This window comes from Lethenteron reissneri, chromosome 22 (assembly GCF_015708825.2).
Source record: "Lethenteron reissneri isolate LAM-NWPU_2019-01 chromosome 22, ASM1570882v1, whole genome shotgun sequence".
NCBI lineage: Eukaryota > Metazoa > Chordata > Hyperoartia > Petromyzontiformes > Petromyzontidae > Lethenteron > Lethenteron reissneri.
In genome coordinates, this window is record NC_083800.1 from 12410832 (window position 1) to 12430973 (window position 20142).

At 52.5% G+C, this 20142-nt stretch overlaps 1 protein-coding gene across 2 annotated transcripts; it reads right to left on the reverse strand.

Moving 5' to 3' along the window:
- Positions 1–6071: 6071 nt before the first annotated feature.
- LOC133345641 (uncharacterized) lies at positions 6072–19027 on the reverse strand. Of its 2 annotated transcripts, none has more exons than XM_061556585.1 (3): positions 18633–19027; positions 11464–11670; positions 6072–11027 (listed from the first exon to the last, which is right to left on the reverse strand). In XM_061556585.1, the coding sequence occupies exons 1-3, from the start codon at positions 18705–18707 to the stop codon at positions 8757–8759; spliced, it is 2553 nt and encodes an 850-aa protein (XP_061412569.1). In that variant the 5' UTR covers positions 18708–19027; the 3' UTR covers positions 6072–8756. The 2 variants fall into 2 exon arrangements, with proteins under 2 accessions (XP_061412569.1, XP_061412568.1); XM_061556584.1 differs by having other exon boundaries at positions 6072–11030.
- Between the last annotated feature and the right edge of the window lie 1115 nt (positions 19028–20142).

Consider the following 20142-nt stretch of genomic DNA (forward strand, 5'->3'; position numbering starts at 1 on the left):
ACACTGGCTGACCTGTCGTCACGTGACCGGACGATACTGGAGGGGGGCCACCGGTGGACGTGGGCCGAGGGGCGGTCACGTGGTTCCGAGGGGCTCTCGGGAACATTCGAGAAGGAGCTCGAGGAGCCTGGAAGGTGGGCGGGGCTGAGGGCGGAGCCAGCCCCAGCCCGGGAGCAGATAACAAGAGCTCCGTGAGCAGCTCGGGGTTCTTCTTCAAGTGTTGGTGTTCGAAGATCCACGTCGGGGAGAAGAAGCCTCCAGCCACGCAGTCCGGGACCCAGCTTGTGGTCCGGACTGGAATAGCGAACCGTGTCTAGTTCTGCCGTAGTGTGGTTAGATGGGCGTTCGAGACCCGAGCGTAGGTTGTGTTATGTTACGTACTGTTATGTGAATAAATAATGTTGCTCTAAAGATAACGTCTCCGACTCGGTTGGACTCACTACACACGGACTGGTTTTCTACCACGCTAAGCGTGTGTGGGTATTGTCTAACCATTCCAATGCAGGGCCATCTTTAAAACATATACATACAAAGTCTTTGGGAGTTCTTAAGTCATTCCTGGGTAATTGGAATTCATTTAAAATAATTCCAGGCTCCTAGCAGCTCTGCAATGGTCTGCCAAAAGCAACGCAGCGATGTTAAGTCGCAGAGGAACGTGAAGAACGGTACTCTTTGGTTTTTTTCAAAATTACTGTATCAAGTGATTTAAAAGTGTATCAAGTGATACAGTAATTTTTCTGTGACGGTGCCACCTGAAGACGGAAGCTTGTGTTGCCTCCGAAACGTCGTTATTTAATTTATTTTATATTTATTTTTTACCTACGTGACTTTACCGAAAAAAACAGAGTAGGGACCCTTGCAGTCACGAAAACTTCAAATCTAGAGTTAAGAACGGTGCATTGTAAAACCATATCCAATCAATAAAACGCACCATACATTTTCAGGCGATGACAGTAAACGTATTACCTATTAGACCTTTAATAGTGCTGTTTATCGCTGGCAGCTTGCCGTTATGGATCTGTGCTTAGCAGTCGCGAAGATGGGAAGGGGACTGCTGAAAGAGGAAGGTTTCTTATACAGTAAAGTTATCAAAAATGTATGTACGTAGAACTTCTTTCGCACCGTACGTAGCCAACCGTGCTAATCGGATGTGTGGGGGACGGACAACAAACTAAACACAAAAAGCCAGTTCTAAAGAAGTGAGTTTTCAAACCAGGCGATTTAAAAGTGCATCATAGCTCCCAAGCGGCTTCCTAATATTAGAAGCAAGAGCGTTCCAGACGGGCCACAGAAGCGCCAGTGACCGCCATTGGCCAGCGAGCCCAAAAACGACAACAACAAAAGATGAGAGATGTAGATGCGAATCTTTGCCACATTTTGATTGAGCGTGCGTCGCGTTGGCGGTGATTGAAGCTGCCGGCACACACGGCGAGAGGGCCGCAACAGTCGTGGTTGCGAGCGGGGCAGGGGACAGTGCCGGATTGCACTGGTCAACAAAAAAAACATGTTTTTCTGGCCTGGACTTTTGCAGCTGTTTTAGACTAATTTCAGGATGCTAATTCCAAATCTAATCTCAGATTTGCTCTATCACATCTCGTTTTTATGCTATCGGCATACCCCATTTTCATTGATTTTACCCGAAATTAACTCTGTCACTTATGATTGCAAGTTGTTGCGAGTCAGTGACTGCTTTAGTGTTAAAATATGGTGCTGTATTTTTAGGATAATGTGTTTATAATATAATTTTATGTACATATCCACATTTATTTAATATTTTTCTTATGCAGTTTTTATTGAAAATGTAATATTTGATATCTCAAAAACCTGATGTGGTAGACAAAAACTGATGCCAGATTTGGAATCAGCACCCCAAAATTACCTTAAAACCATTGGAATACCTTATGCCAGAACAAGTGTGTTGACCAGTGTTGCCGAAGCCTAAAATGTCTCTGTGTGTGTGACTCCCACGTGTCACGCCACTCCACATGCGGCCCCTCCTCTCGTAAAATATTCATGTTGTCGCTGCATTTCATTACGAACGCTAAGGAAGTTGGAGCGACTTTTGCTGCCTTTGTAACACCAACATTAACGCAAAGCCACATCGCACTGCATTTCCTGGTTTAATTTCCTTCTTCGCCACATCTAACAAAAGGGAGGTCAACTTTATGCTTCCAAATTATGCTGAAATATACATTTACGCTGAAATCAACATTTGTCAGCTGCTTTGCGGCCATTGGCTCCAATTACAATTGTTTGCAACTCCGGCGAGCTAAAAAACATAACTCTACGTCTTAGAGCACTGCACCTAAAGTGTTTAAGTGCCCTTGGAATAACAGCGGCATTGCTGTGTTATTACATTGTTGCGTGCAACAATCACTGCCATCACTGCAGTCTAATGCTGTGATGTGTTTTATGGCTTCCTTTTGTGCTACATTTACTCACATTAATACAGTGCTACAGTTACATGCAGTACGCTGTTTTATGACTTTTTTCCCCCAAAATATTCGCCCCCCATTACATTCATGCTAATTTAAAATCGTTAACTACTGACGAAGAAACGTGGAGCGGAAATGAAAATTTGTTTAGGCACAAGTGACATTTTTTCACGTCCATTACCCTCTCTTTATCGAGAGCTAACCAGACAATGAATTCCACGCCACATCCCACGGAATTTTCTGCCTTCATGTATTTCTTCGCCACGTCCAACTAGAGCAAGGTCAACTTTAGGTTTGCAAATTGTGCTAAAATAAACATGTATCTGCTGTTTTGCCACCATTGCCTCGTATTCAAATTGTTACTCCGGCGAGCTACAGCACACCATGAGTAAGTCTCAGAGCACTGCGCCTAAAGTAATTGATTTGTTTAGGCGCAAATTGCCCCTTCTTTATGGAGACATTTCTCGGTGATTTTGCAGATATTGTATCGATTTCCTATTTATTTCAAACACAGCGACTGAAAGCAGAAGAGAAAGTATCAGAGCAGTGAATTTAAACAAATTGAAGGTCAGTTATATATAGTGCGAGAGTGACATGAAGTGAGGTGTTTAATGCCATTAATATAGTGCTACAGTGAAATGCAGTTAAGTGTTTGATGACGTACTTTTGTGCAAGATCCACTGCCATTAAATTAACACAACTGCTCAATTTTTTAGTAAATATTACATTTTCCGTCCTAGGAAGGGCAAAGATGCTAGTCTCTATCTATAAAAGGCTATGGATGTCTGCAACATCTCAGCTGGCTTACAAAAACCGGTTCCTGGATCGTCTGCTTCAGCTCTGAAGACGAGACACGATGGAGAGGAAATATCGACAATGCATTTGTTTTAATAGTGACATTTTAGCAGCCTTGCAGTTGATCATCAAGATTATCCGGCTGCTTCCAACATTATCCGGCGGTCCCTGGGATCGAAACCGGCAAAGCCGCTCCGGCGATCAGCACCGCGTGCGTGGAATATTATATACGGTACATTATACACTACATATAATTTAAACAACAAAAAATACTGCACGTATACACATCACCCCATGCAGTCTTCAAAACCTGGAGTGGTAAGTACGGTTCAGTAAATACGGTAATTTTTTTAAGTAGGATATTTATTTTTGGATTTAAAGCTTTTGTGACTGCAGGGATTCATGTTCTTGGTTCTTTCGGTAAAGTCACGTAGAAGGGAAACAATAAAATTAAACACCTGATGATGATTGCTTGTGTTGCAGTCGAAACGTCGTGAGAATTTTGTTTTATATTTTTATTATTTTATTGTTTCCTTTCTACGTGACTTTACCGAAAGAACCAAGAATAGGATATTTATGTTTGTCTATTTTATGTTTATTTAGACCAATTTAAGATAGTAAACAAATGTAAAACACTCCAAAAAGTATATGCACAACACCTACAACATGTTATACAAGAATGTGCAAAAAACAAGCTATTTTAAATAATGATTAGTGATTATCAGGCGTCCCGAATGATCGATTATCCACATTCCAGTACTCGCATGGCTCTTTCTCAAAGGCGTGACTCATATACACTCCTTCGTGACAGCCAGCAGTATATTCAGTCACGGCCACAGTTAATGTTAAGCACACACACATATATATAAACATCTGTTCACAGGTGAGCGTTCTCACTGGGATTTTGTGAAAGTTTCTGTAATCCCTTGCTCCTGGTGTGTTGGGGGGGGGGGGGTAGAAAATGTCCTAGTATTTGTAACTTTAGATCACTGGGGCCCTAAAATTAGCACTCGCCAATTACAAATAAATCTTTCGCGCGGCACAGGCGGCCGACTTTGTTGTCGTTATGCAAGAGGGTTCCACCTCATTTATGTCCAGTTCAAACTTTGCCTTCCATTCAGAAGAGGGCTTGGGAGAGACAGTGCCCTATTATCCAATAGGGCCGACGAAAACTATTTTTGGCCATGGAGGCCGTCCATAAATGACGTCACGCACCTGGAGGGGGGGGGGGTCAGACATTTGTGACGATGTGTGACGAGGGGAGGGGGGTTTGAGAAATGTACTACAATGACAATAGTTTAAAGCGATTTGAAGCATGTTTTATTTTTTTTTGGGGGGGGGGGGGCAGAGCTTTGTGACGTCATATTTGAGGGGGGGGGTTTGACTTTTTGTGACGCAGTGTGACGATGGGGGGGGCGGGCAAAAATCGTCCAAAATCGCGTGACGTCATTTATGGACGGCCCCCAAGATATCAAGATATCGTATTGAAAATATTTACATATTCAAATTAACTCTACTTATCTGCGGCACACAGTAGCGCGCTCCCATCGAAGGAAGGCACGGGGGAAATAATGAACGTATCAGCAGTAACGACATCTGTCCGGTGTCTGGACGAAGCACTGCGTCAAACAGGCGGAGTGACAGCGGCTGTAATAGTAGTGACATGGGGACAGCAGCAGTGCCAACTTGTAGAGAGTTATCACTGAAGGCCTACAATAACCTTCATCTGGCCCTAGAGAGAGAGAGGGTATGCGATGACCGAGTGGAGATGGAGGCCGTGCAGAGATGGTGATGGTTAAAATGGGACCTTTTTTTACCAGTATCAAAGTATGAAAAAATAAGAATTGGTCGTTAACCTTTCTTGCAATAAAACAGGTGTTAAGATGTTCAAACATCAAATAGAAACCTTTTGCACTGGTGAGGCTAGGCCGAAAAAGGCCGTCTCTCTGGTGTAGGCCAATCAGTTTCAAAGACAATGCCATCTATTACACTGGTCAACAAAAATAAATTCTGGCCTGGACTTTTGCAGCTGTTTTAGACTAATATCAGGGTGCTGATTCCAAATCTGATCTCAGATTTGCTCTATCACATCTCGTTTTTATGCTATCGGCATACCCCATTTTCATTGATTTTACCCGAACTTAACTCTGTCACTTATGATTGCAAGTTGTTGCGAGTCAGTGACTGCTTTAGTGTTAAAATATGGTGCTGTATTTTTAGGATAGTGTGTTTATAATATAATTTTATGTAGATATCCACATTTATTTAATATTTTTCTTCTGCAGTTTTTATTGAAAATGCAATATTTGATATCTCTGATGTGATAGACAAAAACTGATGCCAGATTTGGAATCAGCACCCCAAAATTACATTAAAACTGTTGGAATACCTTATGCCAGAAAAAGTGTGTTGACCAGTGTTATCAGAGCACGTTTGATTGCATGTTCACCACAAGTACTGTGTTGCATTGCCAGGTTGGAGGTCTTTGCATTGACAGGCTCTATGTCTTACTAGCAGTCACAGATGCTCCTTTCCCTCGATTTGGCGGTGAGCTCTCGTTTTTTCACGATACAATAGCCACCCCCACAGCGTCAGGGCGTCCTCCGATCTTACATTTACATGCAAATACCATCTCTAGCCCCGCCCACTTACCCTTGGGCTGCACCCATCTCAGGCCTATATAACACCCTGCTTCAGCAGCTCTCTCGCTGTATTTTTTCACCTGAAGACGATTGCTCGTGTTGCGATCGAAACGTCGTGGTTTTTGATTATTTTTCTATCTACGTGGCTTTACCGAAAGACCCAAAGAATATGCCACATACACACGCATACACCAAGAAACATGATGTTTGTGACTTTAATAATGCACTTGCAACAACAAAGCATTTATAACATCTACATCATTACATTCATATAAATAATACTGCATGTGTATATACAATATTTCATTTATGTTACGTACACACGCAAGGACTGGCGTTTCTTCACCAAGGTGTTAACTTGGCATCACCCTGGATCGCTCAACCGAACGTAATGGTCAATGACGCCTAAGTGGTGTCACGGGGTGTAACGTTGACGTGCCACCACTATACCCGCTCGGTTGAACGTTGGAGCGATGCGATGAGTGAACCGGCATCCTAACAGGGTAGGGATGGCACAAAGCCAATATCCCAGAATCAGAATATTTAGCTCTTTTTCACAGACGCCCAGCAGGCTCTGAAGCCACACCATGTGATTATTGGTGCACCACGTGACCATCACGTCCAAGTTCCACCATGGCACGCAGCGTTCACCGAACACACAACCCGATGAACCCGGCCACGTGGAAAATCTCCAGGGAAGTGGTGGCACAGTAAGTTTGCACAATGCGCTGCGAACCCGGCTTCCCCGAGTTCGATTCCTGGTCACGGCAAACATCCGTGCCGAATTAAATCTGAATCTCCACACCCCCCCCACCCGCCCCACTTCACCATCATGCACTGGCCAGCATGGTGAAGTATGGTCAAACAACCATAATGGACAGAGCCGGAGGGAGATCTTCATCCAACACGAGGCTAGTAGTCATGTCAAACAACTGCAAAGGCTGACGAGACTTGAGGAGGTCTTCATACAGCAGTGGATTAAATGTACAAAGTGCAATATTGTCGGCATAAATGCACGGACACAAATTTCGTTAGAACTGCTGTTTGTGTTTAGTTTGTTGTCCTTCCCCCACACTTCAGATTAGCACGGTTGGCTACGTACGGTGCGAAAGAAGTTCTACATACGTGCTGACGTACAGCGCAGGTCAATGTTAATCGACTTTTCCCTTCGAATCACAAAATGTTGTACAGATAGTGCAGCAATGGCACAACCATTCCACAGTATGCGGAGCGTGTTGGGGAAGATCAACATCACCTTTAATTACTTCCCGCATCGTTCCCATGCAGGGGGGGGGGGGGGAGGGTAGTTCTCTCCCCGGCTGTGCCAATGTTGCGGCGCAAAATCAATTATCACTTCGGGATTATTTCCCGTTCGGGATTAAAACGTCGTTCGGTTAACTTTTTGGAAAACGTTAAAACTTTAAATCCTAAAAACCACGTGTACATTTTTTTCTCACACGGAGAATGACAAAATGGCTTCGCACTCGCCGCGTGCGGCGTGCATGCCGCACACAACGCAGTCCTTCCACGTGTTAGGAATTCAGTGCAGTGCGGTTTCGCCGGCAGCATTGGATGCATTGAACATACATACAGCACATATACTCCTGATCGGTCAGTCATTCACGACATTAACAAGTATCCATATCGTGGTATAAAGGTTAGTAAAGCGGATTCGTGGTATTCTATTGTATTGGTGGCCGTCGGCTCAACCTCCAGGTTAGGAAGGAACAATGCGACGCCCTCACGTTTACACCCTTATTTTCCCTGCTACTGTGCATGAAAGAGCGCCGGAATTGGCCTAAGGTGGCAAAACTTTGGTGATACCGAAGTATTTATAGGGCTGACGTGAGTGAATTACTTCATAACCCGACTCGTTTCAAATGGTTATCGCATAATTCACTTTGATATTGGCCATGTAAAGAAATTGGAAATGCGAAAAGTTATGCCAACTCAAGTGGTCTTGACACGTGAAATATCTGTCAAGGATCATATACGATATGGCTGGGTTAACCAGGTAACACTGAGTGCAATATTATATTATATTTTCACAGATTCATCTATTTCTTTGGATTTTACCCAAAAATTTTTTTCGTCTATTTTAGATTTCGCTGGTGGCATCATATCGAGCCAGAGTATCCATTCGATGCTCTGACAGTGCAGTGCAACCCTTTGTTCGAGAACGCCCCGCAGAAGTTAATGTCACAGAGCTACCTCTGAGATCATGTGATCCGAGTGTTCCGCAGAGTGGTGGGCAGCACTTTGCCCACATCCACTGAGTAAGGGTAATAATGTTTGTGGTGTGGAGGTCAAACCATTTTCACTTTCAGAGATGGAATTTAGCTGAAGTGCAAAACCAAATTTGATGCAATGGCTTTTTGTGCCAGTAGTTGGTGACCAGCCCGAAATCATTCACTCACGACACTTGCAAATCAGGCTTCATCATAAGTGGCTACCTGGATTTTAATCCAGGATTATCAACTGTTTGCTCAGACTCCCGAGCCACCACATTCCCACAGCTACTTAGTGACTTAAGGTTAGTAATTACCAAAGCAAGCCCGAACAGTCGGCCTTACAACACCCTCTGATCTCATCATTTGTAAAATGAGGCTGCCAATTTAGTAAAAACCCAACGTAATTTCTCAGGTCTGCCGAGCAAAAGAAACCGTTTAACGCGGTACTGCGAGGTCAAATTGCATGAATTTACATTTGATTGCATAAGACAGTACAGTGCTTCCCACAAAACCACCGTTGGTGTGTTTGGTGGCAGCGTGGAACTAAACCAGCATTTTAATCGACAGCCTCGCACCTACGCCGAGATAGAGCCCCACAGTCTGCGATGTGGTCACCAAAGCCCCCCCCCCCCCCCCCCTTAGTCCATTATCCCTTAAACCGCTCCGCGGGATGCAGTCCCTGCCCGGGCCTGCGCGCTGCTCCCCGTGCCGCCGCCTTCGTCCAAGTCTACGTTTGAGATCCGCATGGAATCGTCGTCGTGCTCGGAGCCGCCGCCGCCGCCGCCCGCGCACCAAACATCCATGGGCTCCGCCGCCCCCGGGGCCACCCCGCACGACTCCCCCCGGGGGCTCCGCTCGGCCGTCACGGCGCCGGCGCCGGCCACCGCCATCTCCACTTCGCCGTTCTCGGCGCTCCGTCCGCCGGCGCCGCCGGGGGACTCCGCGGCGGCCGCGCGCCGCTCGAGCGCGTCGAGGGCGCGCTGCACGCGCCGGACGCCCTCCTTGCGAGCGCGCCGCACCACCTCGTCGCCCGCCGGCTCCACCGAGTCGAGCCGCAGCAGCTCTTTGGTGAGCAGCTCCTCGAGCAGCAGGAAGCTGCGCTCGCCGCGCCGGCCCGAGAAGGCCTCCACGTCGCGCTCCAGACGCTGCGCCGCCGCCTCCACCTCCGCGATCCGCCGCAGGCCCGGGTGCTCCGGCATCTTCGGCTCGGGATGCTTCTGCTCAGCAGCTATCTCCTCGGGCGCGTTCTGTTGAGGCATCTTCTGCTGAGGCGTCTTCTGCGCGGGCATCTGCTGAGGCATCTGCTGAGGCATCTTATTCTCAGGCATCTTCTGTTGAGACATCTTCTGCTCAGGCATCTGCTGAGGAATCTTATTCTCAGGCATCTTCTGTTGAGGCATTTTCTGCTCGGGCATTTGTTGAGGCATCTTCTGCTGAGGAATCTTCTGCTCAGCCATCATCTGCTGAGGTATCTTCTGCTCAGGCATTTTCTGCTGAGGCATCTTCTGTTGAGGCATCTGCTGTTGAGGCATCTTCTGTTGAGGCATCTGCTGTTGAGGCATCTGCTGTTGAGGCATCTGCTGCTGAGGCATCTGCTGCTGAGGCATCTGCTGCTCGGGCATCCTCTGTGGAGGCATCTTCTGTTGAGGCATCTTCTGCTCAGGCATCTGCTGTTGAGGCATCTGCTGTTGAGGCATCTGCTGTTGAGGCATCTGCTGAGACATTTGCTGTTGAGGCATCTGCTGCTCGGGCATCTGCTGCTCGGGCATCCTCTGTGGAGGCATCTGCTCAGGCACCGCATATTCAGGCACCCTCTGCTTGGATGCCACTTGCTCGGGTGGCGGCAGGCCAGCCTGCGGGACAGACGCCACGCCGGGCGCCGGCGTGGCCACTTTGGCGGCAGCGGCAGCCTTCACCGCCGAGGCCACCTTGGCTGCCGAGGCGCCAGCGGGAGTCGCTTTGCCCACGGGCGCCGCCTTGGCTGCTGGCGTCACGCTCGGAGGCGCCTGTGCGCCGGCAGCAGGCCCAGGGACCAGCCAGGCCTGCGGTAGGGGCGGCGGCGGCGGCGGCGGCGGTGGTGGCGGCGTCGCTTCACGCCGCTCGGTGCCCACGTCCGAGCTGGGCGCCGGCTGTTGCTGCTGCTTCGGTTGCTGCGGCGGTGGCAGCGGAATCGGCGCCACCGCTTCCACCCTCATCCCCACCTCCGGCTGTGCCACGCTGTCGGCCGGGCACCCGTCCACCGCTCCCTCGGCGTCCTCCGCGGGCTGGGCCCGGACTTTGGAGTGGAGAGCAGTGTGGGCCTGGGGCTGCCTGGCCAGGTGCATGGCGTCCACCGCCCACCGCGCTCCTCTCTCCCTGCTGTCGTCGCCATCCCCGCCGCCGTCCCCGCCGCCGTCCCCGCCGTCAGTCTTCTCCGCCGCCTGCGCCCGCCCCGCCGGCACGTCCACGCCCTCGGTCTCCATGCTCTCGCCCGCCACGTTCCTCCCGCCGGCGGCCCCCACGGGCGAGCGAGCGACCGGAGGCGACGCCTGGCGCCGTCCCAGCACGCGGATCGGCACCACCCTCTCTGCCGCCCTCCCGCAGCTCCCCGCGGCCCCCGCGCCCGCGTCGGTCTCCATGGGGCTGCTGCCGCGGGCCCCCTTGGAGGCCGCCGCCGGCCCCCTGCCGCCAACCTCGTCCGGCCACGCGTCGCTCCGTCGCAGCGACGGGAAGGAAGAGGGGTGCAGCTTGTGCTGCGCACCGTCGTGCAGCCTCGAGTGCAGCGGCCCGTGGGCGGGCGAGCGCGACCTCGTGACCATGGGGTCCTCGTCGGGGGTCATGGGTCGGCCCGGGGGCTGGGGGCTGCTCGCGGCGCGCCGCGCCCATAGCGAGGGGCCGAAGTCGGGCGGGAACGGGGAGTGGCGGCCGCACTCCCGGGGCTGCTGCTGCTGCGAGGGAGGGAGGGAGAAGAAAAGGGTCGTTTCATTGGTGGTCCCGCTCGGGGCGTCCACGGTGGCGAGATGTTAACTCCCTCGCCTGGTATACAGGAGGTCGTGGATTCGATCCTGACCCCGACGCCTGTTGTATACTCTTTGGTTTTTTTCGGTAAAGTCACGTAGGTGTGAAAAATAAAAATGTGTTTTGTATATTTGGAGTTTGCGCGTCTCTCGCTCTCCCCGCCTGTGGTCGCGTGGATTTGTCTCTGGGTCCTCCAGTTTTTAACCCTCCAGAATTTAGAATCGACGTGCTTTTGGAGTAGGCGAGGCATTTAACACCTTGCCACCGCGAGGCCCACATACACGTATGTACATGCCAAATGTCGCCGTGCGGTAGCTCATCCCCTCCACGTGACCGGGTCGTTGGGGTGGGGGGGAAACACACCTGCTGCTCAGGATCAGACGCATCCTCGTCGTGCTCGGAGACGCCGGAGCCGGGCCGCCGCGCCTCGCTCGGCCCCGCGCCGGCGCCAGCGCCGCCCCTCCCTGCCGCGCTCCTCCTCTGCTGCGCCCACTCGGGCAGGGAGTCGAACCCAAATTCCGGGCCCCAGAAGGTCGTGTCGTCAAAACCGCTCGGCCAGTCGGCGAACATCTGGGGCGAGCGACAGCAAAGATTGGGGTTAGCGGCACGTTCGTCTCAAAGCACACCTCCCCTTTGACCTCCGATGAAGAAGCTCAACATATACACACACACGAACCTCTTTCGTACCGGGCGGAGCCAACCGTGCTAATTGGAGGTGTCTATACACAGCATGCACGTACAAGCACAACCTTTCACCATTAAGCCTTGAAGACATACGAGGGTAAGCGCCCATAGTAAGCACCTAATAATGCAGACCTAACTTAGGAGAAGGTGGCATTTTTTTAGGATCATGTCCAGCTCGATACAAAGAGCAGGAACCTGTATTTAGGCCGTGGGGAGAGTTGCATCGTGGGCGCTACCCCCTACCACGATCTCACGCCCGGTGTCGGCAATTGGTATCCAAGCCCGAGTCGGATCTCTCATGGGTGAAAAACACGTCCCCTCGTGTGCCTTCATAATCCCTACGGCCGAGGTGATGTGGAGTCACGTGATGGACGCTCGTTCAGGCAGAGCCCTGGGCACAAATGACCCCCCCCCCCCATCAGGGTGGAGTCTCTCACCACCATGGCCTGAGGGCCAGCAACAGGCACACCACGTGGGGAGACGACTCCACAACAGCGGTCGTGTTAACCCTCTCCCGTTCCGAGACGTTGCAGGGTGGGTGGTGTCCTGTTCACCGCTTCATCTCGGAACGCGCAAGTGGTAGGATCTCACGAGAGTAGCGCCACTGTTTTTAAAGACGTCGTACTGTACTCACCACAGAGAACTGCAGTGACACGACCGCACTCTATGATAGCTGCCACCAAACTGTGCCACGTGCCCTCCCACATGGCCCTTTTACTTCAGATTACGTTCGTAATCGATTCCGTTCCGATGATATAAGCGTATGGAATCGGAACGGAAGCCGGAAGAAAAACTGATGACGTACGTCATTGGAACGGGAAAGGGGGTTAAAGAGACTGAGACTCGCCACAGCACAGTACAAGCTGGATATAAGCACACCTCCCCTTTGGTCGATGTTTCCCTTTGCCTTCCTCCGCCTGTGCAATGTGAGCATGTGTCGCTTATATTAGGACTGTCATCTATCCAGCTTCCATTGGTTATCCCATTTCCATCAGTGTTCATCAGGGCCCAGTCTCCACGTGCTCAAAAGAACACGATGGCTACTCTTTCGGCAATTGTACGGCATGCGCAAACCTTGTCGCCTATTTGGCCGTACGCTTCACCACCCGCACCGACTCAAACCGCGTCTAATTTTAACCGGTGCCAAGTTGTGCTCGGGAAATGGCCAGAAATGCCCAGGCTGCTTCCACTGCCAACTCTCGGATGCTCTGCGCCAAATTTAGATCGCCACGCGCTCCCTCGCTCCGCATTCCTCCACATACACACGCACACGCGCACTGTTCATCAGCAGCACACTCCACGGGACGCCACACACTGTCCTACACAAAGACAAAGATACCCCGTATAGCCCAAACGGACTGTTGCAGCAAGTGCCGTCAGCTAGCACCATTGAAGGCCGGCACGGCACACGAAGGGGTGGGTGGCCAACACCTCGCCCAGCCTCCTTTGTCTCCCCAGAGGCGATGTTTACACACTGCACCAGGTACTCATTGAGGCCGAGTCAATCTGGTGAAGGCCCAGGACAGGTTCACCAATGTTGACCGTGAGCGGGAATCAAACACGGGTCTCCAGGTTCGTCGCACAGCACTACCGCTACCCACTGTGGTCCACACACACGCAAGCTACAATCCTATCCAAGCACACACAGACCATGGGACACACAACTCAATCCTACTTGGCAGTCACACGCACACACACACACCCTGTGTAACGCCAATGAGTCATTCACACACACAGACCACGGTAGGATGTCACACACACACACGTACTCATCCCATGAGACACGCACGGTCGTACACACACCCTCTCTGGAAACCGCGCGGTCAACTCTTCCAGACAACGGCCAATTGAACAGAGCCCCCCTCTGCCCAGGCTGCTACAACAGCTGCTGCAGCCATGACCTTCTAAGGCAGCGCAACAGACAAGGTGGGGGACAGCATCACGGTATGCCCAGCGGAGGAGTGGCGGCGCAGTGGTTAGCGCACCGCAACTACGAATCCGGGCGGTAACAACCCGAGTTTGATTCCCGGCCATGGCTAACATCGGCGGTGAGGGATATCTGAACCGGTCAAGGGCCCCCACCCCCTCTCTTCACTAGCCGCAGTAGGGAGATGTTAACTACCTTGCCTGGTATATAGGGAGGTCGTGGGTTCGACCCTGACGCCTGCTGTATATTTGGAGTTTGCGTGTCTCTCTCTCTCTCCCCGTGGTCGCGTGGATTTTTCTCCGCGTCCTGTTTTTCCCTCCACATTTATAATCAACATCACGCGTTTATTGTATTTGACTGCAATACATTTCCACGTGATAAAACACATCGTTTAGGATCCATTTGTGGCCTGGTCGCTTATGAAAAAGAGCTACATAGCTCATGTGGCCTTACCGGGTAAAATAAAAACAGCTTCGTTTTAGTTTCGTTTGACTAGCCAGTGTCGTGAAGTATGGTCACCCCCCCCCCCCCGCCACCTCTGTCAATTACCCACAGCGTGCGAGGCCTTCATGCAGCAGCGGATTGACAAAGGGCTGTCGATAACCAATAACTATTCTCCAACGGAGTTGAAATACAGGACGAGTCGCTGTGGCCAAGGTTACACTATTGCCCCCCCGCACACACACGGCAGTTGAGACACAGAGGGTCTCTATGTGCGCGCTGGCCACCGCGTACTTGGCGGAAGGAAAAATCTCGCACATTCCCACCGCACGAGACACTCGGATGCGAATCCTCGGCATCGGGCACACGGCCGCGAAAAAATGTGTGCACTTAAAGGTCTTGCTCGGTCAGTGTGATGGAGAAAGCCCTCCCCATGCCCACGCCAGTCGCATGCTCCCCCTTTGGTAGTTGCGGTCGGCAACTACCAAACGCGGCTCTTCTGACGCCTGCTGTATATTTGGAGTTTGCGTGTCTCTCTTCCTCTTCGTGGTTGCGTGGATTTTTCTCCGGGTCCTCCGGTTTTTCCCCTCCACATTTAGAATCAACGTGCGTTTCGAGTATTTGGCCGCTATACATTTCCACTTGATGGTAAGCCACTTCGTTGAACTATCGGTTGTGGCCAGGTCACTTCTGAAAAAGAGTAACAGTATGGAGCTCAGTGGGCCTTAGCTGGTAAAATATAAAAATAGTTGAATAATGTTTAGGTTAAGGGCCGCTTCGTGACGCTATTTATTAAGGACTCACCGTCTCATTGCTGGCTCTTGAAATATTGAGGGCTTTTTTTCCCACCGAATTCAAAACAAATCATGGCTCGATCTTGTTATTTTGGTTTACCGACCCATTTGGTCAACTGCGTCTCGAGGAGAGGCCTCGTCAAACCTGGCTACCACCAACTGCACCCACCCCCCATCCTCTCGCTAGCCACACACGCGACACGCGCCTGGCGTGTTAGTGGACGACGCATTTCGACGGACCACGCGTTTATTGTGGCCTTCACGGGAAGCGCGCAAGGCAGCACGGAAGAGGCCGTTTGATCGAGGATATCGGCCCATCTCGCCACAACGGGGACGGGTGGGCACATTTCCAAAGTGCGTGGAACAGGGACCTCCCCCCTCCCGCTGCTGGTTTTGCTATTTTCGTGGTGTGTGCAGCGTGCCGATTGGGCCCGTGGGGTGGGCCCATTTAGGGTCAAATGTCCCAACACCCCCCCCCCCATGCCTCGACCGCCACCCAGCAACCACCCCCACCAACCACACGAGTCGAGTGATCTCATGCGGATTAAGAGGACACTATTCGTGCGGCGTTACCATATTCTCTGGATTAGAAGAGTCACTCTTTCCAAAATTGTAAAGCAAAGTTTTGGGGGTCTCGGGTGCGTCTTATAATCCGGTAGTTGTGTATGTGACCCGTGGCACCTGCTGGGTCCGTCCCATGACCTCCTGTCAGCGGGCGTTCGACACTTCACGTGGCCTCAAAGTGCACCTAGCCTGGCACAAGCGCCGTGGTGACGTCACCGCCACTTAGTGGCGAATGGCGGTCGTCGTCATAAATTGTATGTACGGTATGTATGTTGAACTTCTTTAGCTCCGTACGCAGCCCACAGCGCTAATCGGAAGCGCACTGTTGGAAGTGCTTCCTACTTTAAGGACAGTCTTATCGGTCCGGAGAATACGACATTTTATTCCATTCTTAGATAAATCAAGCATGTGATGGCAGCAGCCTGCCTATTTATGTTTCATACAGCTGGTCGTGAGTGAGTGAATGACTCATGTAGATGCTCGCGTGTTCCAGAAGGGTCTGGAAAAATGTGAACGCTCGTACAAATATAGTCGAGTCGATGTTTACGCAGTAACCAGAACAATCGGTGAATCGAAAATTTCGATTTGGGCCCCCCTCAAACTTTTGGGGACGCAAATAATGTTTTTAACCTTTTCTTTTTGCTACCAAAAGCCCGGTGGGTCGGAAAACCAAAATATATATTTTTAGTAATTCGGTAACAAACCAAAAAAACCCAACTCAACATTTCAAGGGGCATGCAATGTACTGTGTTGGTGACTGTCACGAAGCAGCGGCCCTTAAAGAGTCACCGCATGGAGGCCGCTGCACGAAGCCGAATCGGGTCTTCATTCGGGAGGTCGTGAAGGGTGCTGGATCCAGATACAACATCAGATTTTCAGCTCCGAAAATAAAGATTGGGGGGGATTTTGAGGCCCCTCAAAATTTAAGGGTATTGGGGGGACATGTGTGTACCCTTTTCACTTATGAAGCGAGACCTACATGGCGGAGTTTGTCGGTGGAGATTTTAGAAGCTTCGAACGGTGCCGAATCCAAACGTGACATAACGCCGCGTCTCCTGACGTTTGGACCGAGAGCATGGCGTTCACGAAGCACCCGAGTGTGCAGCAGGGGTATACACAGCGGCAGTGGAGCGCTGCGAACCCGGGGACCCGAGGTCCTAGGCCTCCCCTAGGTCGACTCAGCCTCAAATGAGTACCTTGTGCCGAGTGTTAACTGGGGAGACAAAGGCGGCCGGGCGTGGTGCCTGCTGGCCACCCCCTCGTGTGCCCGTGCCGGCCTTCAAAGGTGCCGCTCGCTTGCAGCCCTTGCCCCAACAGTCTATGAAGGCTATACGGGGGGGCATATTTGTCTTTGTACACGAGGGTAACTTGTGGAGTGATTTTGGACTGGCCCACACCGGTTCGCGTCTCCTTGATTGATACGACCGAGGGAGAGGGGGGGGGCAGAGCACGACAGCTGCGGCCACACGCAAATGAGACCGGCTCACCTCCCTGGGGTAATGGACACAACATTCATAAACACTATCCCCCCCCCCGCCCGTTACATCCACGACTTACTTACGACATCCCAACACCACGTCTCTTTCTCACTCTCCTATAGGGGTCGTGTGCCCATACTTCACCACGCGGATTGTAGTGGGGCCTGTGGGTTGGAAGCGCAACTCGTACCCATTTCCGGCTCCTGATATCACTCTCCAACTGATGTTGGCCCGTGGATGGGGAATTCGAACGGGTCAGGGCGACTTAGGAGCACAGTGCGCTAACCACTGCGCCACCGCTCCTCGCGCGAAGCAGTGTTCACACTAAACGAATTGTATTTTACCAGGTAAGCCCCCACAAATAATATCCGAACGAAGTGGCGTATCGTCACGTGGACATTTATAGCAAGAGCCAAATAACTCCGAGCATTTGGTGATATCGATTCGACTAAATGTGGATTGGGGGGCGGTGGAGAACCCAGAGACAAATCCAGGCGACCTTGGGGCAAGCGAGAGATGAAGACGACGCAGCAGCAGCGGCAGGCGTCAGGGTCGGGGTCGAACCCACGACCCCCTGGCATAGCAGGCGAGGGGGTTTACAAGTCGCGGCACCCCCCACGAACCGCAGGACACGACCCGAGACCCCGAGACCCCAGCTTTGGGGCAGACGACAGGGCCCAGGCTGGCCGCTGAAACCCCTTCACGAGAGACCCCTTCACGTGTCGCTACCCCGACACACACAGCTGTCAACCCCTTGTCAACACACCTGTTCAACCCCTTGCCAGTGCCCTACCTTGTTACAGCCCAATTCATCAGCCCTTAGTGGTCATCCCCCCGTGACCTTATACATCTCAACGTTCATCCTATAAAGTCCCATCACAGGGCAGAAGCACAAACAGGAACACAAACACATTTGTGTTTGCCCGGATTGAAACGTCTGCACGGCGCAGGCTGGACCTGAACAACTCAAATGTCCCCCGGACGACAAGAACACGAGGATGGTGGGTCGACAGCCTCCTCCATCATCACAGCCACACACCCGTCAACCAGAGACGGAGGTGTAAACAACAGCGAGTGAATGAACTCGTCAGGGAGTGGGAGGCAGGCAGGGAGAAGGGCAGGGTGTGGGGCAGGAGGGAGTGAGGCAGGAGGAAGTGGGGCAGGAGGGAGTGGGGCAGGGAGGGAGTGGGGCAGGAGGGAGTGGGGCAGGGAGTGAGGGAGTGGGCAGGAGGGAGTGGGCAGGGGGGGGTGGGCAGGAGGGAGTGGGGCAGGAGGGAGTGGGGCAGGGAGTGAGGGAGTGGGGCAGGAGGGAGTGGGGCAGGGAGTGAGGGAGTGGGGCAGGAGGGAGTGGGGCAGGGAGTGGGGAGTGGGGCAGGAGGGAGTGGGGCAGGGAGTGGGGCAGGGAGTGAGGGAGTGGGGCAGGAGGGAGTGGGGCAGGAGGGAGTGGGGCAGGGAGTGGGGCAGGAGGGAGTGGGGCAGGGAGTGGGACAGGGAGTGAGGGAGTGGGGCAGGAGGGAGTGGGGCAGGGAGTGGGGGAGTGGGGCAGGAGGGAGTGGGGCAGGAGGGAGTGGGGCAGGGAGTGGGGGAGTGGGGCAGGGAGTGGGGCAGGGAGTGAGGGAGTGGGGCAGGGAGTGGGGCAGGCACCTGCTGCTGGGCGTCGTCCCACAAGGGGTGATCCCTCAGCGAGCGAAACCCCTTGAACGGGGGCAGTCGCGCCATCGGCTGTGCGCGCTCCTACTCCTCCTCCACGCAGCGGAGAAATCGCGGCCGCGGTGCGGCAACACCACACCACGTTGGGGATGACCACCGCTGCTGATGAAGTTGCTGCTGATGATGGTGCTGATGATGAAGTTTCTGCTGATGAGGGTGCTTATGAAGTTGCTGCTGTTGCCGCTACTGATGATGAAGTTGCCGCTGCTGATGTTGCTGCTGCTGATGATGTTGTTGTTGCTGATGATGATGTTGCTGCTGCTGATGATGAAGTTGCTGATGATGCTGCTGCTGCTGCTCCTACTGCTGCTTTCTTCTCTTCTCCGCTCCACTCCGCTGCCCGCTACTGCCCGCGGGCCGCCCCCGGCTCGGCCTCTTTAAAGGGCAGCGCCGGCCCGTGACGTCACAAGGCGGAGAATCCCCCAGAAGGGGCCAGAAACCCACACAGCCCCGCCCCCCTCCTCGGCCCCCTCCCCCCCACGGCCCCGCCCCCTCGCCTATTGCCCACCCTCCCACCACGCTCCGCCCCTTTGCTAACCACGCCCCCATTACGTCACTCCCCCCCCACCGAATCCCCCCGCCCCATCTCGCGCCGCTCACCCCAACCCGCCCCTACCGTCCCCATAGCCCTTTCTAGAGATACAAAGGTCCCCTGTATAGCCTCAACAGGCTGTAGGGGCAAGTGCTGTTAGCGAGCAGCCGGCGCTGTGGCACACGAGGAGGAGGAGGATGGGTGGCCAGCACCACCCCCGGCCGCCTTTGTCTCCCCAGACGGCGAAGTTTACGCCCTCGGGAGGCACCAGGACCGGTTCAGAGAGTCATCGAACTCGGGTCGCCGGGTTTCGTAGCGCAGCGTAGCGCTAACCACTGCGCCACCGCTCCCCACGATAGCCCCTTCACTACCACCATCGTCATCAACCGTGGCCTATGGGGCCGTCCATAAATGACGTCACGCACCTAGGGGGGGTCAGACATTTGTGACGATGGGGGGGGGGGGTTGATCAATGTGACGTCACATCAAAATGCGCAACTTTAAATAAATATAGACAACACGTTCTACTTAATAAAATAGACTTTTTAATAAATGTTTATCCTACAACATCAGAGTGCAGCGGCACATTAAATACGCACTACAATGACAATAGCTTAAAGCGATTTGAAGCATGTTTTATTTTTTTGGAGTGGGGGGGGGGACAGAGCTTTGTGACGTCATATTTGAGGTGGGGGTCTGACTTTTTGTGACGCCGTGTGACGAAGGGGGGGGGGGATCAAAAATCGTCCAAAATCGCGTGACGTCATTTATGGACGGCCCCTTTGCTCTATCCACTGCTGAGCTGAAGGCTTCCCTCGAGCCGTCACGCGACGCATCAGTCCGTCCATCCCCTGTTCACGATCCGATCTCATCGCTCCATCTCCACCGTGGGTGACCTCTCTCGTTCCGTGG

What these genes read in the sequence shown, in the direction of transcription:
- LOC133345641 (XM_061556584.1), bottom strand. Translation starts at nt 18,707, where the DNA reads ATGGCGCGACTGCCCCCGTTCAAGGGGTTTCGCTCGCTGAGGGATCAC. An exon ending in GGGACGACGCCCAGCAGCAG is followed by an intron (nt 11,671 to 18,632) that starts GTGCCTGCCCCA and finishes CGCTCGCCCCAG; the next exon opens with ATGTTCGCCGACTGGCCGAG. An exon ending in CGTCTGATCCTGAGCAGCAG is followed by an intron (nt 11,031 to 11,463) that starts GTGTGTTTCCCC and finishes CCTCCCTCGCAG; the next exon opens with CAGCAGCAGCCCCGGGAGTG.